At 36.2% G+C, this 26843-nt stretch overlaps 1 protein-coding gene and 1 non-coding gene across 2 annotated transcripts in view; both read left to right on the top strand.

The window, feature by feature from the left end:
• Positions 1 to 26843, top strand: part of LOC134540622 (proton-coupled amino acid transporter-like protein CG1139) — a 136273-nt gene that overhangs the window by 94576 nt on the left and 14854 nt on the right. The window contains exons 2-5 of the mRNA XM_063383463.1: positions 9252 to 9358; positions 11669 to 11779; positions 22455 to 22605; positions 23419 to 23540. Of these exons, the coding sequence (XP_063239533.1) occupies positions 9276 to 9358; positions 11669 to 11779; positions 22455 to 22605; positions 23419 to 23540 (467 nt within the window). The 5' untranslated portion in view covers positions 9252 to 9275. The remainder of the gene's footprint in view (positions 1 to 9251; positions 9359 to 11668; positions 11780 to 22454; positions 22606 to 23418; positions 23541 to 26843) is intronic.
• Trnas-gcu (transfer RNA serine (anticodon GCU)) lies at positions 19293 to 19374 on the top strand. Its single transcript has one exon. It is a non-coding gene; the product is annotated as a tRNA-Ser (tRNA).

Below are 26843 nucleotides of genomic sequence, written 5' to 3'. Positions count from 1 at the left end.
CGCACACGCTGCTAGAATTCGCTGCCGGAGCAGCTACGTCGACTATCGAATCATTCGATTTGCAGAGCGAAAGGTTAAACTCTAAAATGAAATAGCTCCGATTAAAGCGAAAAGGGCAAGGAAAAAAAATACTTAGCCCCGGTTTTGGACATGATTTTCGACAAGAGATTTTATGTTAAAATACTGCCCATGTTAAAATTCATTAGACAGTTAATACTATAAAGTTTCCCTTTGGCTTTGTGAACTTTGGTTCGCGCTATCCGCCACAGATGGCAGCACCGTGGTTACCTGTGACTTCCGTTCCATTCACGAAATTATACCCCTATCAATAGGGGCAGGCATTTTTCGCGGTTTCTTCCTTGTGATTGGCGGCCGTCTGCGAGAGAAGTATTTGCATTGTTTTGCTGAGCCACTCAGGACGCATTTGCTTCCGCAATGAATTACTGTGATCGGTGTTTTAACAATCGTCATATACCTGAAAGAAACTCACCCAATCACGAAACACAGACGACGCTACAGTGTTTTGACTTTCAGCTGGTCTCGGAATCTTTTCGCGAATTATGCATGGCCCTACCTATCAAATGCCGTATACTGATACCTAAGATTTTACACATAAAAAAATATGGAAGTTTCAAATAAGTCTTACATTCATTATTAAACATATGAGGATTTTGAGGGCTAAGTTAATTTTTTTTTTTTTTCAGAAATAAATTCAAACTATCTGCTATAGTAGCTACTATAATTTTTTTGTGACAAGTTCACCGTCTGTCAACTTCTTTTTTTGTTTAAATTTGCTTTTTTCATGACTTCTGAAATTATATTTTAAAAAAAACGCTTTTGTATTTATCACCAGATCAAGTGAATTTTCCTCAAAGTTGGTAACACTTTGGCTTTAATTTCTGTAGTTTTATTTCTTTTAACTTTGTTTGTTAACGTTTTATTTAATATTTTTGTGAATATACTCATTTAGCATTTATATTAATTTTACCAGCATTTTATTTTTTTAAATTTAAATCCAATAAAAACGGATGCAATCCTAATCGTTCTTAAAAATATAAAACATTTTAATGATAAGTTCTTCTTCTGCCTGTGTACAAGAGAAGACAATACTTACGCATTATCAATGCCATTCACTCGCATTAGAAATAACTAGGTTCATACTTCAGTCCTGCCAACTTAATATAGGGTTTCCTTGGCCTCCAGAATCACTCCAGATTAGTTCATTGTTCAATGTTCCATGACCGATTATTCATGTCATGTTCTTGAAACGTGTCGCTGAGTGTTAACCATCTATAGAGACTTCGTTGTCTACGACACGCAAAACAGGAAATCGGGGGAAACATGTAAAAATCTGGAATTATTAGGGACTTTTGAATTGATGTGAAAAATAAGTCAACAAACAGTGAAATAACGTTAATGACACAACCCAAAAAGTATCAGATTTGGGTTACACCCATATCACAAAATAGTCTGTTACCACTTGGATATTATTTTTAGCTAGGTTTCGTATAACGACTGTTCTTTTTAACATACGACACTATCTTTTAGTCTTTTGGTTTTGAAAATTTTGCAGAACAATCATGCCACATTATTAGGGACCGGAAAAATTAGCGGGTTCAATGACTTCTATATAGGATGAACTCCATAGTTCTACGTACACTTGGTCAAATGCCACCCACTCATTGGCTGCTGTCTTGTGAGACGTCCCAACGTAGCAGCCTGTGATTCGATACAGCTTTGGTTGGGTGTTTCTCATTGGCCCAGAATCATCCATGTGAGTTGTGAGCCAATAGCAGAGGCATCACTGAGGTATAACTATTTGTATTTTAGCTTGTCGCGAAATGAATTCGTGAATTTTTCCGGTCTCTACACATTATGTATAATGGTTCTGTCGTGCACAAACTTTCGGCTGTAGCCATAGTACGGCTGTCAATGAATCCAAGTCTTTCACACATCAAAATGTGGCCTTTTACAGGGTTAAAGTAATGTTTAACAACGTGCCACAACTACAGATGTGGCACTTTAAAAAAGGGTATTTTATTGAATAATGTGCCACTCTTCTATTTGCAACCGTGATACCTTTGGAAAAAAAATTTCTTCGCGTGCAATATTTTATTCTATGGCAGATTTGCATTTGGATTGGTAGTCTATGTCTTTACCTCGGAGGCATTAGAAACTATGTCACAAAAGTAATGTTTTAATGGGAGCAATTAAAAGAATTTTAAAGAGTACCTATCTACTCAAACATTTTCTACCCCAAATATGTGTATTTTTGACTAATCGTTAGACACCTGCAAAATTCGCGGATTCATTCGGTGATAGGCTAGAATTCAAACACATATACCTCTTAGATAATTTTTATATTGGCTTTCTGTTCATCTGGACGAATCTCAAACAGTTATAAACCCTCAACCAAAGAAGGATCGAATCACAGACAAACCAGCTGAGACGACTTACAAGTCGGCAGCCAATGAACTTGCGTTATTTTCCCGAGTGTACATGGGTATGTGCCGTCTATTCTGAAGGCCATCGAAACCGCGAATTTTGCAGGTCTCTACTAATCGTATATTTTAGTGTCCTGTGTCAATAGAAAGAACGTCAAACGGTCAAACGTATGGTTAAAAGTGCATTTTGCTCAGAGAAGCAGGTGTAGATGCATTAACATCTACATAAATTAAATCACAGCTCTCAGTAACAAGCTTTAATTAGGGACTGGAAAAATTCGCTGTGTCAATGACCTCCAGGATAGACTCCACGATCCTCTACATAGGGCAATGCCACCTGCTCATTGGCTACTGACTTGTGAGACCTGTCAACTAGGATGCGTGCTATTATAATTCATTGGTTTAAGTCTTTACAGTGGCTCAAAGTCCTTCAGAATAAACTGTGAGCCAATCACAGAAGCAATACTATGGTACATTTGTTTAGATTCTAGCATGACGCGAAATAAATCTGCTAATATTAACGGTCTCTAGCACTAGTGTCTGAAATTTTACATTACACGATTAGACAATATTTTCCATAAAAAACTGTAAACATTTTTTTAGCACATATAATTATCTCAATTATTAGTTTTTTTTTTCAATAGTGGCAGTATTGATTTAGGTGAGCGATTATGTACAAGGACAGGAACTTATCTGTTTTTTCGGCGTAAGGCTGAATTCTGCTTGTGATCATTAGAGGCAGGCATGTTTTGCGAATAAAGCTGAACGCCTATTAGACTGCAACAAGGTATACGCGCACCAGCGGTTTCTTCCTTGTGATTGGCGGCCGTCTGCGAGAGAAGTAGTTGCCTTGTTTGGCTGGGCCACTCAGGACGCATTTGCTTCCGCAACGAATTACTGTCATTGGTGTTGTAACAATCGTCATGTCCTGAAAGAAACTCACCCAATCACGAAACACAGACGATGTTACACTGTTTTTACTTTTAGCTAGTCTGAAAATCTTTTCGCGAAATATGCATGGCCCTAGTGATCATGCGGTCCGATTGTGATTTAATATATATATATATATATATATATATATATATATATATATATGACGTTGTACCTAGCCTCCAGAATTTTTTATTATGGTGTAGGGCCTAAAGAGTTTTGTTACGAAAATAATGAATCCGTATGTATGTTGTGTCCTTGGGAGTGTTTGTAAGTAGCACATATATAAATATATATATAGTTTGTTTTCAATGAAAATATCGAACGTTTAGGTAAATTAAATGTTATAAAATATTTTACTGCACAACATGTAAAAACACATATTAAAATAAAAAAAACCTTCGTATATAACTTTACTTACTACGTCGCAAGCTCTACGCGTAGCATTTTCAAAAGACATCCGAGAAAACAAATAACTTCAACAAATTTAACGAAAGGTGTCAGAACCTTGCATTTTAATGCAAGGGAATCTTATTATGTACAGGTGCAGAGGCGTAAATACATTTTTATTTGGAGAAAAAAAAATATTTGTGTCGATTTTATGTTTCATCGCTCGATTTTTGAAGCGGAGAAACCTAAGACCGATGACATGAGGTCAGACGCCTAAATAATCCGAGTTCGTGCATGTTCGATTATTAATACTGATGTTTGAGTTAAAGGTTGGTTAGGTTATATTTGTTATAAAAACCAAATAATGACGAAAATTCATTATGTGTAATTCTTTTTTCAAAAGAGTGCGTTTTCGCAGGTTTAAGTCATCGTAAGTAAAATAAAAGTTTGGTTCACTCTTGACAATTTTTTTTTTTTATTTACATAACGAAGTTTCGTGAGCGAGCGTTGTTCTTCGGATATGTTTGGAACTTTTCGGACTAGTGATTCCATTTTAGTGAGTCTTAGTACAGATTCAAAGGAAAAGTAATTTACTCTGCATAATTTTATGGAGAAAACTACTTCAAATTTCTTACTACCGACACTTAATTTTTGTTAGCGGTTTTTTTGAACGTTATAAAGCTTTGGACTCTAATTTTGCTCTTTCCGTAAAGTAAGATAACTGTTTCGTCGATCTCAAAGCTTACAATTTACTGCCTCGCCTCTTTTGATCTAGTTTACATTAAAAATTATATAAACAACTATTTTAAAAATAATTTTGTTCGCCTGATCATACATAACTTATTTTTGTGTGTGTACCTAGTCCAAATGTACCAGCTCCGAGCTTAAACTTGTTATTAGTGCGCTGCCAGACACTGATATGCCATGGTCTGTAAATAGATTTTTAAAGCTTCAACTCGATTGTTTGTATATTTAACTCAGCTATATGACGTTATAAAAAGCGCAAGAGGAGAGGTCTTCAGAAGCAGTTGAGTGTTCGCCCTGCTTACGTTTTAAAAATGTGCAAGGCAAACATTTAATAACAAATTGAATAAGGAAAGTTTATACAACACCTATATATATTGAAGAATTGACTTGACGTTATACAGTAGTCGGAAATCGTGTCCGATAAGACAATGGCCAGGTCAGTGATTTGGTTTGCTGAGCTGTCACTCTCTCAAATTTTCGTCTCCAATTAATTTGTCAAAGACGTTTGAAAGGTACTTTTAGGAGAGATACGGCTTTCAAAGGTTCTCTTTAAAATAAATTTTGCAAAATAACCTTAAATATGTTTTAAATCATGTAATGCCCCAAACTTTAAATTTAAATCTTATAATTTAATTTTAAGAAGTATGTATCTCAGCACGGGTTCAAAGTTTGAACTTGTTATAATGATTGACAATTTTTTAAACTCTTAAACACACTGAAAACTTGAATCACGTTAGCAACAGTTTCATATCAAAATTTATGTACTGCGGTTTTTTAAAGTTGTACTTACATAATCTGCTTTCTACTAGTATATTCTAACATTAGTATTCATGTGGCTATTATTGTAATATTTCACCTTTATTAAGTATTTTTATCTCCCACGCGATATTCATCATTTTATAGATTTGTTGAGATAGGAACACGATCCATTTCCGTTTTTGGAGGGCAATATTCCGTAAAACGTACGACATACTTTAGAACTAGTTCCAATGCGCAAAATATTAGCTGAAAACTCTATTAATCCAAATTTTAACACAAAAAACGCTATTCTAGTGATTTTTTCAGGGTACTCATAGCTTCCCAACATTATTTGACAAACTTTATTGGAAGGTGTTGTAAGAGAAATTTCGACAGTTCAACCGAGACATAATAGTGCAACTGAAAAATTTATCAAGAGCAATTTGAAAATGGCCAAAAAGCACATTATAAGTGAAATTGCACAGAAAGAGTATTAACGATGAATACTATTATGTGCAAGTATACGAGTGAACAAGTTTTTTCGAGCGTGCAAGCATTAAAGTGTTCCAATATGCAAGTGCAAAAAAAAAAAAACAATCTTGCCATTAGTGTCCCAGTTATGAGCCACCTCACCTATCAGCCATTGATTGCCCAATTCCTGAACATTCCACTTTTCATTTCCCTCTGAAAGTAAAGGGCCGGAATGGGTGGGATGAAAAAAAAAATTGGTGGATGGGGGAGACGAAGGAACAAAATACCTAGGGCCCGGTCGAGTTTCGAGATTAATAGAATTTACAGGAAAACTTACAAGCATGCGATATGCGCATTTCACACTTATAGTTATAGAGACACTGTGAGATACTTCTGGTGTTTCAAGTTATTATGTTTAATGTTTAATTATGTTTAATTTTAATGTTACCGTAAGTTTTTTAGTTAATGCTTTCATATTTATTTTTATTTACGTCTTAAAATGTCTCAGTTAACATAAATCAAAGACTTTGGTTTTCCGTGCGGCCATTTACCTCTGTTGAATGGACTTGTCCACGTATGAAAGAGGAGAATTAGCGGAGGGAGGAAATATAGAAGAATTTATCCTAAACGAATACTACTTTGTGATTCCAAATAACTGAATTCTCGAATACACTACACCGGCTTTCTATTTTTCGAGCTGTATGCTTTGTTCCAAAAGAAGAGTCTCCTTACAGTGGACTTACCCAGTTTTTCAATGTTTTTGTCAACACACCCAAGACTATTCTTTTGGATTCATGTCCAAAGTAAGTTTACTCAGTGAACGTAAATTTACTAAGATAGCTGTAAATTTACGAAGATCCATGGGTAATTTGTAACTAGCTTTCTTCGTAAATTAAAGGTGAAAATCTTTAACAGCGCAATCACTAGGGTCCCGCGCCAGCTACTTCACTATACCGACGCACCTGTAAAGCAAAATGCTTGTCATAAATTTCAGAACCACATTCATTATAAGTATTATGAAAACTTAATTTAATTGGATTTAAATAAAGTTAGATTTTCCATACTGTTATTCATTGTTAGAGACCTGCAAAATTCGCGTATTCATTTCGTGATATGCTACAATTCAAATAATTATACCTTAGCGCTGCTTCTACCACTGGTTCACTGTTAATCTGGAGTAATGAGGGCCAATTAGAGACCCTCTCTCAAAGAAGTGTCGAATCACAGACACTCGATCGAGACGACTCACAAGTGAGCAGCCAATGAACAGGTGGCATTTGCCCGAGTGTGTAGAGTGTAGTATAGTCTATCCTGGAGGTCATTGAACCCGCGAATTTTGCAGGTCTATATTCATTTTTTGTTTTTAATTTTAAGATATAAATAAATTAGCAAAACCATCGTCGAAACGGAAGTTCCTGGTTGGTTTGAAAATGTTGATTTAAAAAGTTTATTCTGTGTGCCCCTTTTTTTCTTCTCTTGGAATTGTTCTAAAACCCAAGGAATTCCCTCTTCCCCTCGGTAAAGTCACTGTTCAAAATACTAGGGCCTCGCAAATGGCCCAGAGTTTAGGGCCACGGCTGGTTATGGTCACTCTTGTTATAAATTTGTGTATGAAGTTTTAAGTATACAGGATGTCCCTAAAAAATGTCCCAGTTTCAATGTTATACTGTAGTAGTATAGGAATGGGGCTCTTGGGACAGGTTTCAGGGTGTGGTGGTGGTTACTGAGAGTAGTGTGTTTCAGTGTCCGCCATATTTTATTGTGACGTCACGGCGGCCATTATGGATAAAATTAACCTTTGACCTTGATATTTGAACTTGACCACTGACATTACGGTGGCCGTGCTGGATCATCCATCTTTAAATCGAGCGCCCTACTCAATAATGGTCCAATTTTTAGCTATGCACGCCGCCTTGGATGTGTATGAAATCATCGTTGTAAGTTTCGTTATGGTTGCCATCTTGAATTCCAATAACATGTCTCTGCCATCATGGATCTGACATCACAACCACTTTTTTTCGATATGTCCGTCTGTTTTTCGTCTGCTGGAAGCCACCATATTCCCAGGAGCCCCATTTCTATACTACTTACTGTAACAGTTTAATTGAGACTATTAACAATACAAATCATAGATTAAATTGAAGGTAAACTAAACTGGCTATTCTTACAAATTTTTCAATATTTGCACCTTTAGTTATACGGTGCACACATCCAACCTAAAATCCAATTCTTCCCACACTTTGGATATCTAGTCCGGAGTAATGAAAGCAATAGTCTCTTCAATTCTGTGCCTCAACTCTGAAAAATCATTAGGTAACAGCGGAACGTAGACACGATCTTTTATTAACACCCAAAAGTAAAATTATCGCATGGCGTTATGTCACGTGAACGTGGAGGCAAACAAAAAAGAGCTCTGTCGTCGCGATCATCGGCGGGTGTTTTCGCCAAATGGAGGGAATCGAAATTAAACTTTAAACCAAACGCACGTTAAACTGAAATTACCCATTCACTCTTAGTATTTTGCAGAACAAAAAAAAAAAGCTTAACGTTCAGGTGTCTTCATTTTGCGTAGGTGGCGCTGCAAGCGAGAAAACAACAAAGCAGTACTCGTGCATACACTTATTTCAAACTGTTTGGAGTTTGTTATTGTGACCTTGAACCAAAACTCTACAGTTGATACTATTAGAATGTATAACTGGGACATTAATTTATGGTTAATGGATAAACTGTATATAAATGTATATTTTGTAATCGGGAGGGAATTAACAAATTGTTTGATCTCGTGTGCTTAGTTTCTTACGACTACCCTGCACTGGAAGAAAGTTTTGTTTGCCTCAACAAAATATTTGTTTATATATATGCGAAATAAATATTTATTTTTAAATTCAAACAAATATTTTGTAGTTGTACTTAAAGATTTAGTTGACCCAACAAAATGAACTTGTCAACTCAAATGTACATTTGGTTAAGGTGTAACAAATTATTTTTGTTACTTACCGAGTTTGGTTAAACTAGCAAAATATTTTTTTCCACCAAGTAAATATTTGTTTCGCCATAATATCTTACTAATATTATAAACGCGAAAGTTTGTAAGTATGGCAAGTATACTCTTTCACGTAAAACTACTGAATGGATTTTAATTAAACTTTACAATAATATAGGTTATCTTATACATCAGAATAACACATAGGCTACATATTAATATGAAATTCCATCCTTAAGGAGTGAAAAAAATTGAAAATTTCATTTTATACACTGGCAGAACAACGTCTGTCGGGATCTGAAAGTGATATAAATTATTTTGCACACTTGATATTCAAATTAAGAATACAATTACTAACTACACCTGATTTCGAAAAAGGTACCCTTCACCCTGTTTTCAGCCCGGGCAATGCCGGGTACTGCAGCTAGTAAACAAATATTTGTTTTAATCAAACAAACCTTGTTCTCTTTGTGCCTGCTAGTGCTGAACAGTGCAGGTGTTGGCCTCGGCTGCTGAGGAGATTGCCGAGTGGGGCGTGCTTGTTGTAGACACGGCCCGACTCCAGGAGCGCGATGCCCAAGGCGCAGGTGAACGGAGGCGAGGGCATGAGCCGCGAGGCGCTCATGATGGCCGACGCGGAGGACGGCCAGCACAAGTGAGTGGGAGCACCTTCCTCCTCTGCCATCCCGCACTCTGCTACCATAATGCCCCGGGAACTTGTCCTCTACTTACACAGTGCACTGGAAACTCGTAACCTGTCCATCCTGTAATGAAAACTCGTCCTTAACTTCCATATTTCACTAAAAACTCGTCCTCTACTTCCACAATGTACAGGGAACTTGTCCTCTACTTACACAGTGCACTGGAAACTCGTTATCAGTCCATCGTGTAATGAAAACTCGTCCTTAACTTCCATATTTCACTAAAAACTCGTCCTCTACTTCCACAATGTACAGGGAACTTGTCCTCTACTTACACAGTGCACTGGAAACTCGTTATCAGTCCATACTGTAATGAAAACTCGTCCTTAACTTCCATCCTTCACTAAAAACTCGTCCTCTACTTCCATAATGCACCGGGAACTTGTCCTCTACTTACACAGCTCACTGGAAACTCGTTATTAGCCCATCCTGTAATAAAAACTCGTCCTTAACTCTCATCCTTCACTAAAAACTCGTCTTTAACTTCCATCCTTCACTAAAAACTCGTTCTCTACTTCCATTATATACTAAAAACTCGTCCTCTACTTCCATAATGCACCGGGAACTTGTCCTCTACTTACACAGTTCACTGGAAACTCGTTATTAGCCCATCCTGTAATAAAAACTCGTCCTTAACTCTCATCCTTCACTAAAAACTCGTCTTAAACTTCCATCCTTCACTAAAAACTCGTTCTCTACTTCCATTATATACTAAAAACTCGTCCTCTACTTCCATAATGCACCGGGAACTTGTCCTGTACTTACACAGTTCACTGGAAACTCGTTATCAGTCCATCCTGTAATGAAAACTCGTCCTTAACTTCCATCCTTCACTAAAAACTCGTCCTCTACTTCCATAATGCACCAGGAATTCTTTCTCTACTTTCATAATGCACCGGGTATTCTTTTTCTACTTCCATAATGCTTTAGGAACTCGTCCTGTTTCAATAATGCACTGGGAACTCTTCGCCTACTTCAATAATGCACTGGAACATCGTACTATTCTACCTTAATTCACTAGAAAGAATCCTCTTTCGTAATTCACTGGAAACTCATCATGCACTTTCATCCTGCACTAGAAACTCGTCCTTTTCTTCCATCCTGGACTGGAAAAACCTTATTCTCTACATCCATACTACACTGGAAACTTATCATCTAAATAATTTCTTTACTGGGAAATTGTTATAAACATCTATTCTTTAATATAAAACATTCATACTTGTCATCTACATCCACACGATACTAGGAAATAGTTTAAATACCCCTTCTACTCACCTAACCCATACTTCATATTTTTTACATTAAACTCACTGTCTACATTTAATCGCACTAAAAACTCTTAATCTAAATCCATTCTGTACTGGGATATGGTTATCATCATCAATTATGCATTCTAAACTCGAGGGCTACATCTATTCTAGTCTCTAAATTCGTCCCCTACATCCATTGTACCTTGGAAAAATTGTCCTTTGCATTCATCGCACTCTGAAGAAATCTTTCTCAAGTCCAGAACCTCGTCATCTACGTCCATCAGCACTGGGGGATCTCCCGGATCCATTGTGATTCCAAAAGAGGGAAAGGTTTACTAGCATGTAACTTAGGTTCACACCTCATAAAATTAACCAATACTCCCCCAGGCATATGATCCCGTTAGGGTGTGGACCTGGTTAGGAGTTGGGTGGGTCTTTTACATGCCTGACACTGTTACCAGTGCCCAACATGGGTTACGAGAACCCGGTATATGTGCATGTATTTCATTTCCATTAGTATCGTTTAAGAATATTTCGGTTAAATCACATTAATATGTTCAAGTAGATAACCTTTTTACACATTTCAGTCCTTTCCTTTGATTATTCGTTACAGTTCATGCATTGAATAATTGAAATTCGTTTCTATTAAAGAACACTTATTTCGTTATAAATGGGTTCTTTTCATACTTTTTGGTGGTTTTTTTTTACTTCATTATACTTATTTAAGTACATTTCGGTACAAATAATTTTATTTCTATTGTATCGAACGATTTTGTTTGATGTATTACGTTTCCGACTCATTTTAGTATATGTGGATTTATATAGGTTCGCCATTTCCAATCGCGGCATGTTGCTGGCGAGCGCACGGCTAGGTTGAAAGGTTGAGGAGACCCATCCCAACTTCGGCCCCACCGACCCGCCCCCAGCTCCACCGTGAACCCCCAGACCACCTGCAGAGCTTAAAGGTTCGCCGGCAGTGTAAGTGAATGGGGTGTTTCCTCGGGGTGTTCCCAGGGGCGGCAAGTGCCACGAGACGGAGCCGCTGCACCACGTGTCCAACAAGCCGCGGCACAGCATCATGTCCTACAACCCGCACCTGTTCCGCGAGCTGGAGGCGCCCACCTCGTGAGTACCAACATACCAGGGGAACACCTTGCAAGCAGGGCCGGATTTAGAGGTCTGGAGGCCTCGGGGCAACAGAGGAACGGAGGCCCCCTGGCCCCAAATTATTTTACAAATAAAATGAACAATTTTTTTTTCTAGTCGAGTTTTCCAATAAATAATTTATTATGAAATCAATTAGATTCTCTTAGTATTTAAAAAAACATACATAAATATAATCGGAGACAAGAATTATATGAAATTAAATTTTAGTGTTAGTGAATATTTCTGTTAATATTTAACAATAATATAATCATGTATGTACAAAGTACTGTAGGTAACGGTAAAACAGCGAAAAAAGAATATCAAAGGAAAATATGTTTACTAGTGTTTACTTGTCGGAATTTGAAAAAAAAAATTCCGAAGTCTCTATTGTAGGGGCCCTCCGTTTGTGGAGGCCCAGGGGCTTTCGCCCCGGTTGCCCTCCCCTAAATCCGGCCCTGCTTGCAAGCGTGCCACGTGCGCACTTGTGGCCATTTCAAGCTTCACAAGCCGTTCACTTTTCTTCATTGCGAATATCGTAAGATTGTACGAAGGGAAGCCTTATTTTCGCAGACGAGAGAGCCAAACGCCAGATCGTGCATCTTCGATTGCTTTTTTTGTTTGTTCATTGTAAATAAATATGCCGGTGTTGATAAAAGGACACTAATGGTCAATTAGGTTAGGTTACCTACATTATAAATACTTTAAAACATTGTGGACGGTTGATTTGGTTAGGATAGCTACATTGAAGTTACTGTGAAATCATGTAAACAGTTTCCTAGCGCTGGATATCTACATATTAAATAAATAAATATTATTTGCTAAGCAACCATAAAATGATTTTACTTTTTTAAATGTAGCTATACTTACCTAATATAACCAACCATCCACAATGTTTTAAAATATTTATAATGTAGCTAACCTATCATAGAGTAAGATGGGGCAAAAATCCGCGTGGGGCAAAGGTCCTATCTTGGAATATTTCGTATAAATGAAAACTGTTGGCAACATTGACACAGTCAAGAAAAGTGTCGCCATTGTGGTCGTTTATTGCATGTGTGTCGTGCCAGTGTATAACACCTAGCGAACATAATGAGGTAAGAACTAATTTACTATAATCTGATATAATTTTGCAGTAATACAAAACAATGTATGTCGCCGGGAACAACGATCGGGAAGGATTTATGAAACCACAGTAAGGAAGTGTGCTTCTTTGTGGTTACTGTGCATTGGTATTAGTAGAGATTGTCAAACACAGGTAGCAGCAGGAGTCGCGCACAGGCCAGACTGCGCTCTGGGGCGAGCATCCGCAACTAATGACGGGGTAAAGATCCGCACTACATGTTTCATGCGGATCTTTGCCCCTCGCCCGTGTATGCTTAACATAGGCCTACATAAATTAAATTGTTTAAAATAATGTTTTAATTTGAAGTCTCAGCCTCTCTAATGCTCAATATTTTGCTGTGGGTTTAGGCTCTTGGAGGAAAATGTTTGGCAATGTAAATGGTCATTGCGTTCCTTTCTTTTTCATTGCAATATCCACATATTTAACTTTACTAACTATTGCAATGCGTTCTGACTCGGGTTATGTAAATTGTAGCCTTTTTATGCAATGGCTTCGTCACTTTCAGGAAAAGGTGCGATCTGACATTGATCATTCTGTATTGCTTCTGCTGGATAATCATTCTTGACATTTATCGCTAGAAGCAATTAACTTCTGCCGTGACCATAACATACATTTGCTGACACTTCCACCCCACAGTAGCCAAAAAATGCAACCACTTGACAGAAGCTTTTACGGACCACTGAAAGCTTTCTATGCTGATGAATGCAACAAATGGTTAGTGACACATGCTGGAAGAAACATAACTCCCTACCATTTTTGTGAATTGTTCGGTAAAGCTTATGAAATGTGTGCAACATTAGAGAAAGCAGGAAATGCTTTTAGAGCATGTGGGATCTGGCCTATCAATTCTGATGTATTCACGGACGAAGACTTTCTTTCTTCTAGTGTCACTGATTTCGCACAAAATAGTGAACGTTGTAGTGAAGAACGTGGAGATAACAGAGCAGAATCTTCTCACGTGAAAAAGAAGTTGACTTAGAACAGTCAACGTGTCAAACTCAAGATATTCGTAGGTCAGTTCCTAATGTGGACTATCCTAATCCTGTGACTCCTCCCTACACATGTGAACCATCAATAGTCTTAGACATAAACAAGCCAGGTTGCTCAGGCGCTAAAGCTAGAACTCCAGTTTCACCAAAAGAAATCCTTCCAATGTCAAAGAGGTCTGAGCAAACAAAACGGAATAAAAGAAGCAAACATTCTGAAATAATATCCAGTTCACCATACAAGAATAAATTGCTTGAACATCTGAAAGAAAAGGAGAAAAAATGGTTGATAAAGACGAGCGAAGGAAAAAAACTATTTGTAGTGAAGAAAGGAGGTGTTAAACACGTAAAATCAGCCATTCAGTCAGACGAAATACAGTGCCCAGGCTGTGAGGCATTGTATGAAGACCCACCTAACGTGGACTGGATCCAGTGTACTTCATGTGAGGCATGGTGGCACGAAAACTGTAGTGCATATGAGGACACATTTAACTTTGTGTGTGATTTGTGTCAATGAAGCTCCAGAATTGAACCTGTATGTAAACTGCTGGATAAATGTTGTATTTGTCCATTCACTATGTCAATGCTGTTACTGCGTCTGTTCAATATTTTATTTTATGCCAAGGCATAATTGAGAAAAAATGATATTTTGCATACATTGTGTAAGTTGAAGTTATCTACTTTATACTATGTCTACTATCGTTTGTCTATTGACAATGGTTTTCTTTAACTTTTCATTGGTTTATTTAGTTTCGAATTTGTAGAGTTAGAATATTTTTAATTTTATATTTAAATATATATTCTAAGAAAGTTAGAATTTTATTTTTAAAATTGAAATTTTAAATTTTAAAATTTGACATTGTTTTATATATATTCAAGCAATATTTTCAAATTTATGAATTATTTTGTCTATTTAGATATTTGGACTCTTTGTGTGATTTTGTAATTTCCTGTTTACAACTTCCAATGTGGTGATATTTTACAATAAGCATATTATAATAAATATAATGTTTTCCTGTAGATAATAAGTGTTGATCGCTGTGGGTTTAGATATTGAAAGGTGCGGGTATTTGCCCCACTCAATTCGGATCTTTGCCCCACTAGTGGGGTAAAGATCCGAATTTGCACATCTATCGATACTTGTAACTTATGAAATAATGAACTTGTTTTCCTACAGTTGTGAATATAATTGAATAACATTATTGTGTGTGTATTCCGGAAATGAAGAGAAAAACATCCTTCTGCTATTTGGACAGTCAGCTTTGCCCCATCTTACTCTATGTTTCTTTTGACGAAAAAAAAAAAACATACCGTTTTATTTCATTTACTGAATAAATCTTTAAATTACTTTTTGCTAATTTTAAGAATGACATCTTATAAGTTTAACCCGCGCATTTGGATAATAAATGTCCGCGAATTTTTTTCCCCCCAAATAAATACACCTGTTGTGGTACGGAACAAAAAAAGCGAGCATGAACTTCAGTGAACTTCGGGTGTGGCTCTCTCGTCTGTGAAAAGAAGACTTTCCTTGTACGAAGTTTTTTTTTTTTTTTAAGTGAGTGCTGGTTTGAAATTCGGCCGCTGCAGCGCTACGGTCGGCATGTGCACCCACGTCTGCAGACGCCATCACGGAAACGTTCCCACGTGTTGACGTTTTTGTTTATGAGTATTTTAAATGCCTCCGCCGATTGAGAATCCCGCCGCTACTGTGAGATGCGCGCTGTGATTTTTTTGACGTGAATACGTCTTTAAAATTGCTTCCACAGTGGGAGGCAATTCAAAAAAACGAATGATTACAAAATTCGTGGGATACAGTTTGGTGTTGCAGCTACATATCTACCATCTCCATCCAAAAATTTAATTACACCACTGGATAGCTAAAGGATCAAATAATTCGTTACGCTAAGTGAGGACTGTGACGCATCGCGTGCGGTGGAGGGGGAAGCGCCGCCATTTTGAGGTAATTTTGCTGGGTTTCGAAATTTACATTTAGTATAACTTTTGACTCGGAGAAGCTACGACGTTCTTTTGAGTTTCAGTCGCCAGCTCTCGTCAAAATCTATCGATTGCATATATAAAATATTTTTGTAAAAGGGTTACAGAGAACATATATGGTGTTAAAATAATAGCGTATTTTATATTTTGTATAGAAAATATTACTTGTTACGTACACGTATTCACGTACAACACACGGCTGTGTCTATGACATAGACACACCCCATTTTTTTTTGCACTAAAGACGTCGCAGCGGCTGAAATTGCGGCACAAATGAACGTCAAAATTTAAAACCACATTATGATATAAATGAAAAAACGTATTTATTTGTACTCATTTTATGAAAATAACTTTCTGGAATATGTGTTACAAACTATGTATTTACGCAATAGGTAGGCCTATTTTATACAACACTTATACAATTACCGAATTTATATTATGCATTATTATTCAACAACGTAATTATTACGTATTCGAAAAGCCACATGGCAAAGCTTCGCGCTGTTCAAGACTACTGTTAGCGGAACGAATGTTAAACGGCTGTCTTCTTTAGCTTTCTCCCTTTCTCTCTCTTTTTTCGAACGCCACGGAAACGTTTACGCTAGCTGACACGCCGCAGCGCAATCACCGTACTTCCTGTTACACATTTCCGTTGCATTCACGAAATTACTCTCTCATCAAATGCCGTATACCGAGAGCTAAGATGTCGCGCTTAAAAAAAAAATCACTGTGAGTGAACACACGTCAGCGATTTCACAGATAAAATCAGTAAAAATATAAACTTTATATTGCACAAAAAATTGTGGAGAATATTTAACCAACTTTCAATAACCAAAGTCTGACGAGATGAAAAACATAAAATCTCTGTAAATCGGAAATTTCATCGTTCCCGCGAATTACGTTCCGGTTGTCGTCATAGACGTGGTCATATAACGTACATAACGGACAGATAAATTATTCGCGTCGCGTCTGTCGCGTCGCGTGTGTCTGTGTCGGGTCGTTGTGATTGCAGGATCACTCTCCGTACGTCGTATACACGCTCTCGCGGTGATCAAAAGTGGTGGGAACATTCGATCAAATACAATAGAGACTAATATCGGACATTATCTTTGAAAGATTTGTGCAATGGGAGTGCATGACTTGATGTAAGCTTTTGGACATACGCCATTGCTAAGTACATGTATGTCTGTAGGGTCGCACCTGTGTTTTCGTACCATGTGCGTCTCTGCCTGAGGACGGGAGAAGATAGCAGTTCCCGAAACGTCGCTTGTTTCTGTTTTGGAAAACTATTATGTTTGTTTCGTCTTTTCGTTTTGTCGTGTTTTTGTCTCGTTTCAACCGTTGTGCTGAATTTTTTTGGGTTCATTAATTTTGTGCTGTCATCATTTGTGGGAGTTTTTTCTTTGTCTTCTGTTTTGGAAAACTATTGTGTTTGTTTCGTTTTTTCGATTTGTTGTGTTTTTGTCTAGTTTCAACTATTGTGCTGAATTGTATTGTTTTTAATATTTTTGTGCTGTGATCATTTGTGTTTTTTTTTTCGTTCTGTTATTCCATTATTCTTTGTTTTTCATTGTTTGTTGACAATATTCCTGTTTTGGGATATTATGTGGTGTTTATATCCTATTGACAACAGCGATTTTTTGCTTAATTTGTGTTTTTTGTTTTTGTCTTTTGGGTTTTTTGTAGTTTTCTTCTACAGACATACATGAGCTTAGCAATGGCGTATGTCCTAAAGCTTACATCAAGTAATATCGGACCGCTCTATACTACCAACACAGGCGATAGTGTGAAAAATAACCCAGGGGCAAGAGGTGTGATTAAATAAATACGTTATAGATTTAACAAAAAATTATATATTTTAAGTGTCAAACGAAATACATCATTTTAAGAAATTTAGACCATTGGAGATTTATTTTCTTTCCCCTCCCCATAAATTTCTATGATTTTTAAAAAAAAAGATTTTCAAAGATTAAAGAAAGTTAGTTTCGTGGTCGTATTGTTGGTATCACATGTTTTAAACAGCTACATTGTTCATACTGAGCATAATGTCTGGCATCTATCGGACTGACGTGAAAACAACACCAGGTTTTCACACTAAAATCTTGGAGATGTGGTGTTGAATTAGTCTATAGAGTATTTGATTCGACTCCCGACCAAGGTAATTCCTCTGCGGAGTCAAACACTTGATTTTTTTTTCTGCGATTGAAAAGCGCGGTAGAAATTGCCTTGATCCGGCGGGGTAATCTAGAGGTGCTCCTGTTTTCCACCACTAGCAAAGCATTCCGTCACTGAACCATTCATTACCATCCAGACGCTGTGGCTAGCTTGCCCCGTGGGCTTGCCTCAGCAAGCTTTCTGCAAGTTTGACGCTTGTGAAGACTAGTTAGCTTGAACCAAGCTTGCTGCAAGCTGAAATACTGACGGAGTTATACTTGATGCAAGCTGGACGACTTTGGCATGGCCAACGTCGTTCAAGCATGAATCAGGATTTCTTTTTTGACGTGACATCTAATAAATCGATGAACGCCTGCTGCACGCATGAAAAAGTGTCCCGTTATGCACATTGTTCCGTTACGCTGTGTCCCGTTACTTTTATTGTTCAGTTACGCTGTGTGCCGTTACTTTTATTGTTTAGTTACGCTGTGTCCCGTTAATTTTTTTGTTCAGTTACGCTGTGTCCCGTTACGCTCATTGTACGATTGCGCCGCACCGACAGAAGTGAATACTTAAAACTTTATTTATAAATTTGTTTCTTCGTCAGATGTACGTAAATAAATGAATCTTATTACTAGTATAATTTCAAGTATTTATTCTTTTATTATTTAAAAAGGGACATCTGTCGGCGAGTGCAGTAATTATAGGTTATGTTACAATTGACTAAAAAATTATGGTGATTCATATAATTGATCTACATATTTGATTACAATTTATTTATATGAAAACTTGTTCATAATTATATTTAAACTTTATAGCTAAACGCCAGTTTTTTTAAATTAATTACAAGTCATATACACGTAAACTGTTTCGTCGACTGTATATAAATTGAAGTGAAAAGTTAATGTGGTTTTCATTGCTTATTACAACAACAATTTCGGCAATAAAGGTTAATTATTCTTGCATTTTAAAAATCTGATTACTAGTATAATTTCAAGATTTTATTCTTTTATTATTAAAATAAAAACGATTCAATTTTATTCATAAAAGTATGCAATCATTTCATCAGTGTTTTGTTATGACGTTGTCACGTTAAACTATCGTCCGTAAACCGACTTTACAGACAACCAATTTTTTTTTTAATTTTGCTGTCTGCGTCGCACGTTTCTCGCTTTCATTTAATTTTTGGTAATTTTCACTTATGTTTTATGTGCACTGAATTGCATCATCAGAGGACGAGGTGGCCGAGTGGTTAAGGCGTTGGACTGCTAATCCAATGTGCTCTGCACGCGTGGGTTCGAATCCCATCCTCGTCGCATTATTTTACTCTTTGAGACGATAAATGTGCATAAAATAATTCCCCGAGGTATAAATTTTGATATTTATAAACTGTAAGCGTTCTAGAGTTTTGGATCGAAGTCATAATTAAACCTTGTGTTTATTATTTTTCTGTACTCTCTAGCATGTAAGTAATTTAGGGCTAATTTTTAACTACTGGTATTAACCTTATTCTTACCTTTTTCCTTTCCTTGCAGGTATTACTTACCTGTTGTTGTGGACCTATTGGTCCTTCACTTTCATAATTCTTGATTTTTTTTCTTGTAATATTTAGTTTCTTCCCTTTGTGAGGCGCTATTTTGGCCCCCAGAGTCATTTCTTTAATTCTCCCATCTGAAAGCAAGTTGGCGAACTGCCTTTTAGTTTGGTTTTATTGACCCTCCATCTTTCTTTTCTTACTTCGGGTTGTTTTTTAATTCATTACTGTTCACTATTTACTTGCTGTACTGTGGGTTTTTTTATACTTTTTCCTGGAATTTGTAATGATGATATTTATTGTACTTTTGTGTTGTTTTTCTTTTATCATGTATTTATTTTTAAGCACGAAAGAGCTGAGTCAGCTGGAGCGTGCTATTTTCTTTGCTGTTGTGTTCTCTGTAACTATGTATTTTATTGCTGCAATAAATAAATTAAAAACTAAAACAATTAAAGAGTAACTCAAAACGTTCAAGATAAGTGCATGCGCGAGTACTGCTTTCTTGTTTTCTCGCTTTGAGCGCCACCTACGCAAAATGGCGACTCCTGACCTTAATGAGTTTTCTGTTCTGCAATTTGCTAAGAGTGAATCTGTAATTTCAGACTTCCCAATTGGAATCTCTTTGCATGAGAGAGGTTTAACGTTTAAATCCCTGACCGTTAGATTGGACGTGTTGGTCGAGACGACAGAGCTCTTTTTTTCACTGGTCACCACGTTCACCTGACATAACTCCGTGCATTTTTTTTCCTTTGGGGCTTTATAAAAGATCCCGTCTACGTTCCGCCGCTACCTAATGATTTGTCAGAGTTGAGGTACAGAATTGAAAAGGGTATTGCTTCCACTACTCCGGACGTGTTAACCAAAGACTTTAGTTTGGATGTGTGCCGTATAACCAAAGGTGCACACACTGGCCATTTGTAAGAAAAACTAGGTTAGTTTATCTTCGATTTGATGCATGTTTTTTGTAAATAGTTTAAAATAAACTGTTATAATGTACCATTGAAACTGGGATTTTTTTATGGAAAACCTCTATTCTGCACCACCAACTGAAATTTTTTACATCCATAGTTAACTGACGCACAATAACTTTCAACTTATTGGCCAAATTTATTTTTTATAGAAATTATAAATGACAGCAATTTTATAGCAAAAGCAATTTTACGCCCTGCAAAGTGCCTTTGTGAAATAATCACACTGGCATTATTCTTTACGTTATTTTTTTTAGCCTTTGTGTTTTTCTTCTTCATTCTTATATTTAGTAAGTCAGGTGGATAATTATCTACGTACTTGTAGGAATGAGTGTAAACATGAAATAAGTTTATGGAATCAATAATCTTAATTTTATTTACTTTATTACATATTTTATGTCCACTAACATAAAGTTCGAGTTATTTTGACATAATTTTTAATTTTTAGTAATGCGGTAAATAAGTGATGTTCATATTTATTATCGTAATATTGTAGCAACTTCCACATGGTTGACACCACAAGAGCTTGATTTAAACATATATTATTAGTCAATAGTTAAAAAGTTACCAGTCAAAATAAAATTTAATCGATATTAAATAACTATGTTAATGCAGATTTAGATGTTTTTACACAAAGGGTTTTCAACTTATGACTAGCAGCAATTAACCAACCAACTGATTTTGGACTGGTTTTTCTGTTCTGGAAAACCGATTTGAAAAACCGGGAATCAAGCAAAACCTGGGATGTTTGCCTTTTGTTTCAAAATAATAATATAGTTTGTTATATTTTTATGATGATATAGTTTGGTAAGTACTCTAAAGTGATCAGTCGAACCAAAGTAATCAATTCTAGTAAAAATAAAGATATAGTGGAATCATAGACATTGGCTTTCAGACCTACTGACACATTTGATAATTCTCTCAACCACTTCACTGTTTTCCAACCATATAAATCATTTTCCATATAATTATAATTTACTTATTTAATGCTTGCAGTTATTTTTTGGGTACTTTCATTAAAGAAGCCAAACTAGAAATCTAAAATCTTTAGTCACACTAAATTAAACATGCGCTGCAGTGAAATTAAATCATGCCTTAAATTGGCTCCAAACAGCAATGAATATTTTAATCAACATTATAAATAAGAAATCCCTCAGCCAAGCAGTGAATCAATTGTTGACGTGATACCAAACGATTTTGCAGTAAATTTAAAAAAAAATAATATTAGGTATTTACAAACCATTGCAACTAAATGTGTTTGAATTTCGAGGCATGCAAATTTGAGTTATCTATAACAAAAAAAATTACAAATTTTGAATTGGTTATCTATAAATAGAAGTCAGTTGGTCCAAGACAATTGTTTTATTTTGTATTATAAAATATATAGATATTAGTCACGTGTGTTGGTGTCCATACTGAAGTTGAAAGCATTTTGGTTTGCAAAAGGTTAGCAAAAGCAAACAGCTGCAACTTAAAGAATTATTATAAAAACATTTTCATACCTCGTACGGAAGGATTGTACGAATGTCAAAATGAAACGATTGTTAAAGAAATTTAATCTACAACACATCAGTAAATAATTTTCTTGGATCTAAATTATATATAATTTTTACTCTTTAATCATCCATTTGAACAACAAAAAGATTATTCAATGATTCTCACTTACGATTAAATAAAACATTAAAAAGCACCGAGGTTCACAATTATAACAAACATGAATTCAAAAACTTACAATACGTCTTGCAGTCACTACTTAACTCGCTAGCCCCCTTTCTCCAGTCCCATGTTTAACCATCGAGTTTCTCGACCTACCCACACAACCACCTGTAAATTTCAGTCCAAAAAAGTAAAACTGAAAGTAGGAGTTGTGCACATGTACGTGGCGTATTTTCAGTAACTTCGAGACACTCGTGCACCTGCTGAAAGGAAGTTTGGGCACAGGCATACTCGCCATGCCCAATGCCTTCATGCACGCCGGCCTCGCGCTGGGCACAGTCGGCACCATCCTCATCGGCAGCTTGTGCGTCTACTGCCTCCACGTGCTGGTGAGTCTCGGACAAGGATAAGCCAACAGTAATATTACTGCCTATATATCACAAAAACCCATTTCATGTTTCTTGGCAGTCAAAATCTTAAAAAAAATTTTGAATTTTGAAATACCAGGTAAAATTAATTAATATTTTTCTGAAAGAAATTCAAACCATTTCTTGAAGTAGTCGGTAGCATTGCAGTTAAACCTACAAATTTTGAGTTCTGCAATAAATTAAATTCTCCTTTTTTGTACAACCCAAAAAACGTTTAAAAATTTAACTTTGGCAGCTAATTATGCAAAAAGTATGCGCTGTGAATATTTTTCATTGGGTGACAGTTAAACAATTGCAAAAGTCTACAAGTGTATCCAGGGCCGGATTCAGAGGTCTGGAGGCCTCGGGGCAACAGAGGAGCGGAGGCCCCCTGGCCCCAAATTATTTTACAAATAAAATGAACAATTTTTTTCAGTCGAGTTTCCCAATAAATAATTTATTGTGAAATCAAGTAGATTCTCTTAGTATTTAAAAAAAACATACATAAATATAATCGGAGACAAGAATTATATGAAATTAAATTTTATTGTTAATGAACGGAACCTTCCGAGCTTTTTTCGCCGAAAAAATCGTTGATGATTCCGCTGAAATCCAATTTGTGGGGGCCCTCCGTTTGTGGAGGCCCCGGGGCTTTCGCCCCGGTTGCCCTCCCCTAAATCCGGCCCTGAGTGTATCTGGAATTACTTTAAATATAAAATCTTGACCTGAAATGGGAGGTGGGCCCCTTGAAGGACACATACTTGCAGTTCGGGAGCATGATGTGTGGTGTTGCAGCTGAGGCAGCAGTTCATCCTGTGCAAGATGATGCGAGTGCCTGTGCTGACGTATCCGAGGACGATGGAGCTGGCGCTGGAGAAAGGTCCGGCGCCACTGAGGAGACTTTCCAAGTACTCGGGGTGAGCTGAATGCTTGATGCTCGGTCTGACGGCCAATTTTCACTTTGTACAATTTTTTTTTCTTCAGCATTACTTTCATTTAAGGGATTATTTGACGTGATAACGTCTTATAAATCGATGAACGCCGGCTGCGCGCACGCAAAATGTGTCACGTTCCGCCTGAGCCAAGCTTGCATGAACCGGCCAACCACCGTGCGAGAAAATCTTCTATAATATCAAACAAGTTAAGGCGGAATTTTTAACTAATTGTTCGTGATTATATTCAAACAAATTATTTAAATTAAATTCGTAAAAACTGTAAATAATATTTGCAAATTAAAAAGTATGCAGTTTTTCATCAATGTTTTCTTATGACGTTGTCACGTAAAATTATCGTCCGTAAACCGACTTTACAGACAACCTCCCCCCCCCCCCCCCCTTTTCTTCTTCTAAAATCTTAAAACGCTTCCTCCCTTACATTCGTTGTTCTTCCGCAAATATATTCAACAGATATTCACTTAGTGCTGGGGTCGGGAGACTTTCGAGTGGGTAGAGCCAAATATTAAGGAAACAGATTCTCCGATTTTTTAATGTATTTTCTCTGCATATACGTGGAATTTTAAGAGGAAGCATAAACGTGATAATATAAAAATATTTAATTAAAAATTCAACTTAAAGTCTTAAATTTTAGGCTTCTTAAGGAAAATAATATGGTAGTCATTAGTATAGATTTACTAATAACACCTCAATTATTTAATTAATAAATTATTAAAGTAATGAAACACCTGGGCGAGTGCTGGCGATAGTAGGGTGAGAGCGCACATGTTGAGGACATGTGTGTTGTGATTGCGGTGTTTCATTTTCTTCGGCATCTTTTTTTTTTTTTTTTTTGCTGCGGCGGTGCAGTGAGGTTGTGAAGTCGTGAATTTCTATGAAAAGAGCCGTGGTTGGCCGACCCCTTACTTGTGTAACACCACGAGAAGGGGTGTGGGTGGGGGGGGGGGGTAACAAGGCGTGCAAGGAGTAACAGGCGGTTTGCCTAAACATGAATTCGTTACGGCGATTTGCCTAAAGTTAATTCGCCTAAAGGCATTTTGCCTAACGGCGTTTTGCCTATCAGTGGTTTGCCTAACGGCGATTTGCCTAACCGCGATATGCCTTGCGGCGTTTTGCCTAACGCCGAATTCCCTAGTGGCGTTTTGCCTAAAAGAGGAAAAAGCGTTTTTTCTAACGGCGAATTGCCTAATGGCGATTAGCATAACGGCGTTTTCCCTAACGGCGTTTTTAAAAACGGCGTTTTGCCTATAATTAGGCAAAACGCCTTTAGGCAAAAAGACACAAGGCCCGTGCAAGTCCTCTTAATTACCATCACTTGTGCGACGTTATATCACCCTTTATGTCTCTCTAAGTGAATATCTGTTGAAAATGTATGTGGAAGAACAACAAATGCTAAAAAAAGAAAGTAATTACGAAAAATAAACTAAAAAAATGATCATGATGAGTCTTAAATTTCAGTCCCATGCACAAAGTTGTTTACTTATTTCTTTTTGGTAGTTTTTTTCTGTCAGGTTATCCTAATAGTTCTCTCTTAAATTTATTTTTCTTACAAAAATATCTCAGCAAATATCTAAAATTCGCCGTTTATATGACCACTAGGATAGACACCACGATCGTCTAAGTTTTTGGGGAAAATACAACTGCTCATTGGCTACTAACTCGTGACACCTGCTAACTTGGATGCTTGTGATTAGATACTTCTTTCGTTCTTGGATGAGGGGGGGGGGGGAGGAGGAGGAGGAGGATATATTCATTGGCTCCAATCACAGAAGCAGCTAAAGTTATACGAATTTGTATTCTAGCTATCACGAAATTAAGCTGCGAATTTTTCCGGTTTCTACTTATAAACAAAATCATATCGCCGTAAAATTACACCAAAGTGTTCATAAATACTTATAACCACTTGCGAAAATTTGACATCTCCGAATTCATCTGGGGTATAATTTGTGACTCAACAAAATTGGAAGAGAGCTTAAGGAAAATAAAAGAAATATCGAAAAAAAAAACCTTTATCACAATGACAAAAATGGAGTATTAAGGAATGATTCACCTTATTATACCACTGATATCATCATGATATGCCTGTATTTATTTTATTTTTGAAACAACTCAAACAGTTTATTTCTAACATAAACACCTAGGTCCATACAGGATTTATTGCAGTATTCTAAACATTTTTTAATGTAATGGTTTTATAACCGGGCACTCTTCTTTTAACAATAATTTGCTTATTTTATTTTTACTTATATGTATATCGAACATTTGATTACATCTTTTTTACTGCAATTTTAAAAAGAATAAAAAAAACCTTAGCTAAAATGGACGTAGTTATGCAAAAAGGAACCAACCCACAATTTTGTTATATTTTATTTGAAAATAAATTAAGATAGTACAAGGTTGATCGTACCGTCGTTGCTATTATTATATCAGTATTTATACTAGACCATTAAAATTATACCCACATTAGGTTATCAATACGAGAATTACAATTTATGATTAACTTTAACTTCAAAATTCTCAGAATAGGTTTCATGTGGGTTGGTTCCTTTTTGCATAACTACGTCCATATTGTTGTTCGTAGAGCATTAAATTTATGTTAAAAAAATGATATTAAATTTTTTTAAATGTATTTAATTTATAGATATTTAAAAACCAATATAAGCATTTTTTAATAGTTACAAAAATTTTCAGGACTTGCACATTAGAGGTAATATAATTGCCACGTTTAGATTAGGCCTATCTTAAATAAAAAGCAGTTTTTATTTACCGACACTGTCGTGTGCCTCAATTTCTTCCACAAAAATATAATTTTTTCATCAAAATTTATATTTATGTTTGCAAACCAAATATTTAAAAAAATAAAACTTTACAATATTGGAAACTTTCTTTATAAAAATGGGCGTGTATAAGACATATATTTTAATGTTTACAATTACGTGATCACAAAATTGATAGATTAAAAGATGTTATCAGCGGTGATGTTTTGCTAACAAAATAATTTAAATTCAGGAAAGTGTAAACTGTTTTTTTTTTACAAATTATATAACCAATTTTAGATACAAAACAACATTGAATTTGCTATAATCATTGTAGTCCTTTGTATAAACTATTTCGTAGTAATCGTATATGACTTTTTTTTGCGTGAGAAACAATAAATTCTTCCAGAATCCAAATTTAAATAAAAATATATTACTAAATTTAGACATGTTTTCAAACACAACAATTACAAATTATTTAAATAGGTGATAAAATATATCTTTTAAAGGA

The sequence above is a fragment of the Bacillus rossius genome, chromosome 17 (assembly GCF_032445375.1).
Source record: "Bacillus rossius redtenbacheri isolate Brsri chromosome 17, Brsri_v3, whole genome shotgun sequence".
Classification (NCBI taxonomy): Eukaryota; Metazoa; Arthropoda; class Insecta; order Phasmatodea; family Bacillidae; genus Bacillus; species Bacillus rossius.
The sequence above is the reverse complement of the archived record's forward strand: the minus strand, read 5'-3'. Positions and strand labels throughout refer to the sequence as shown.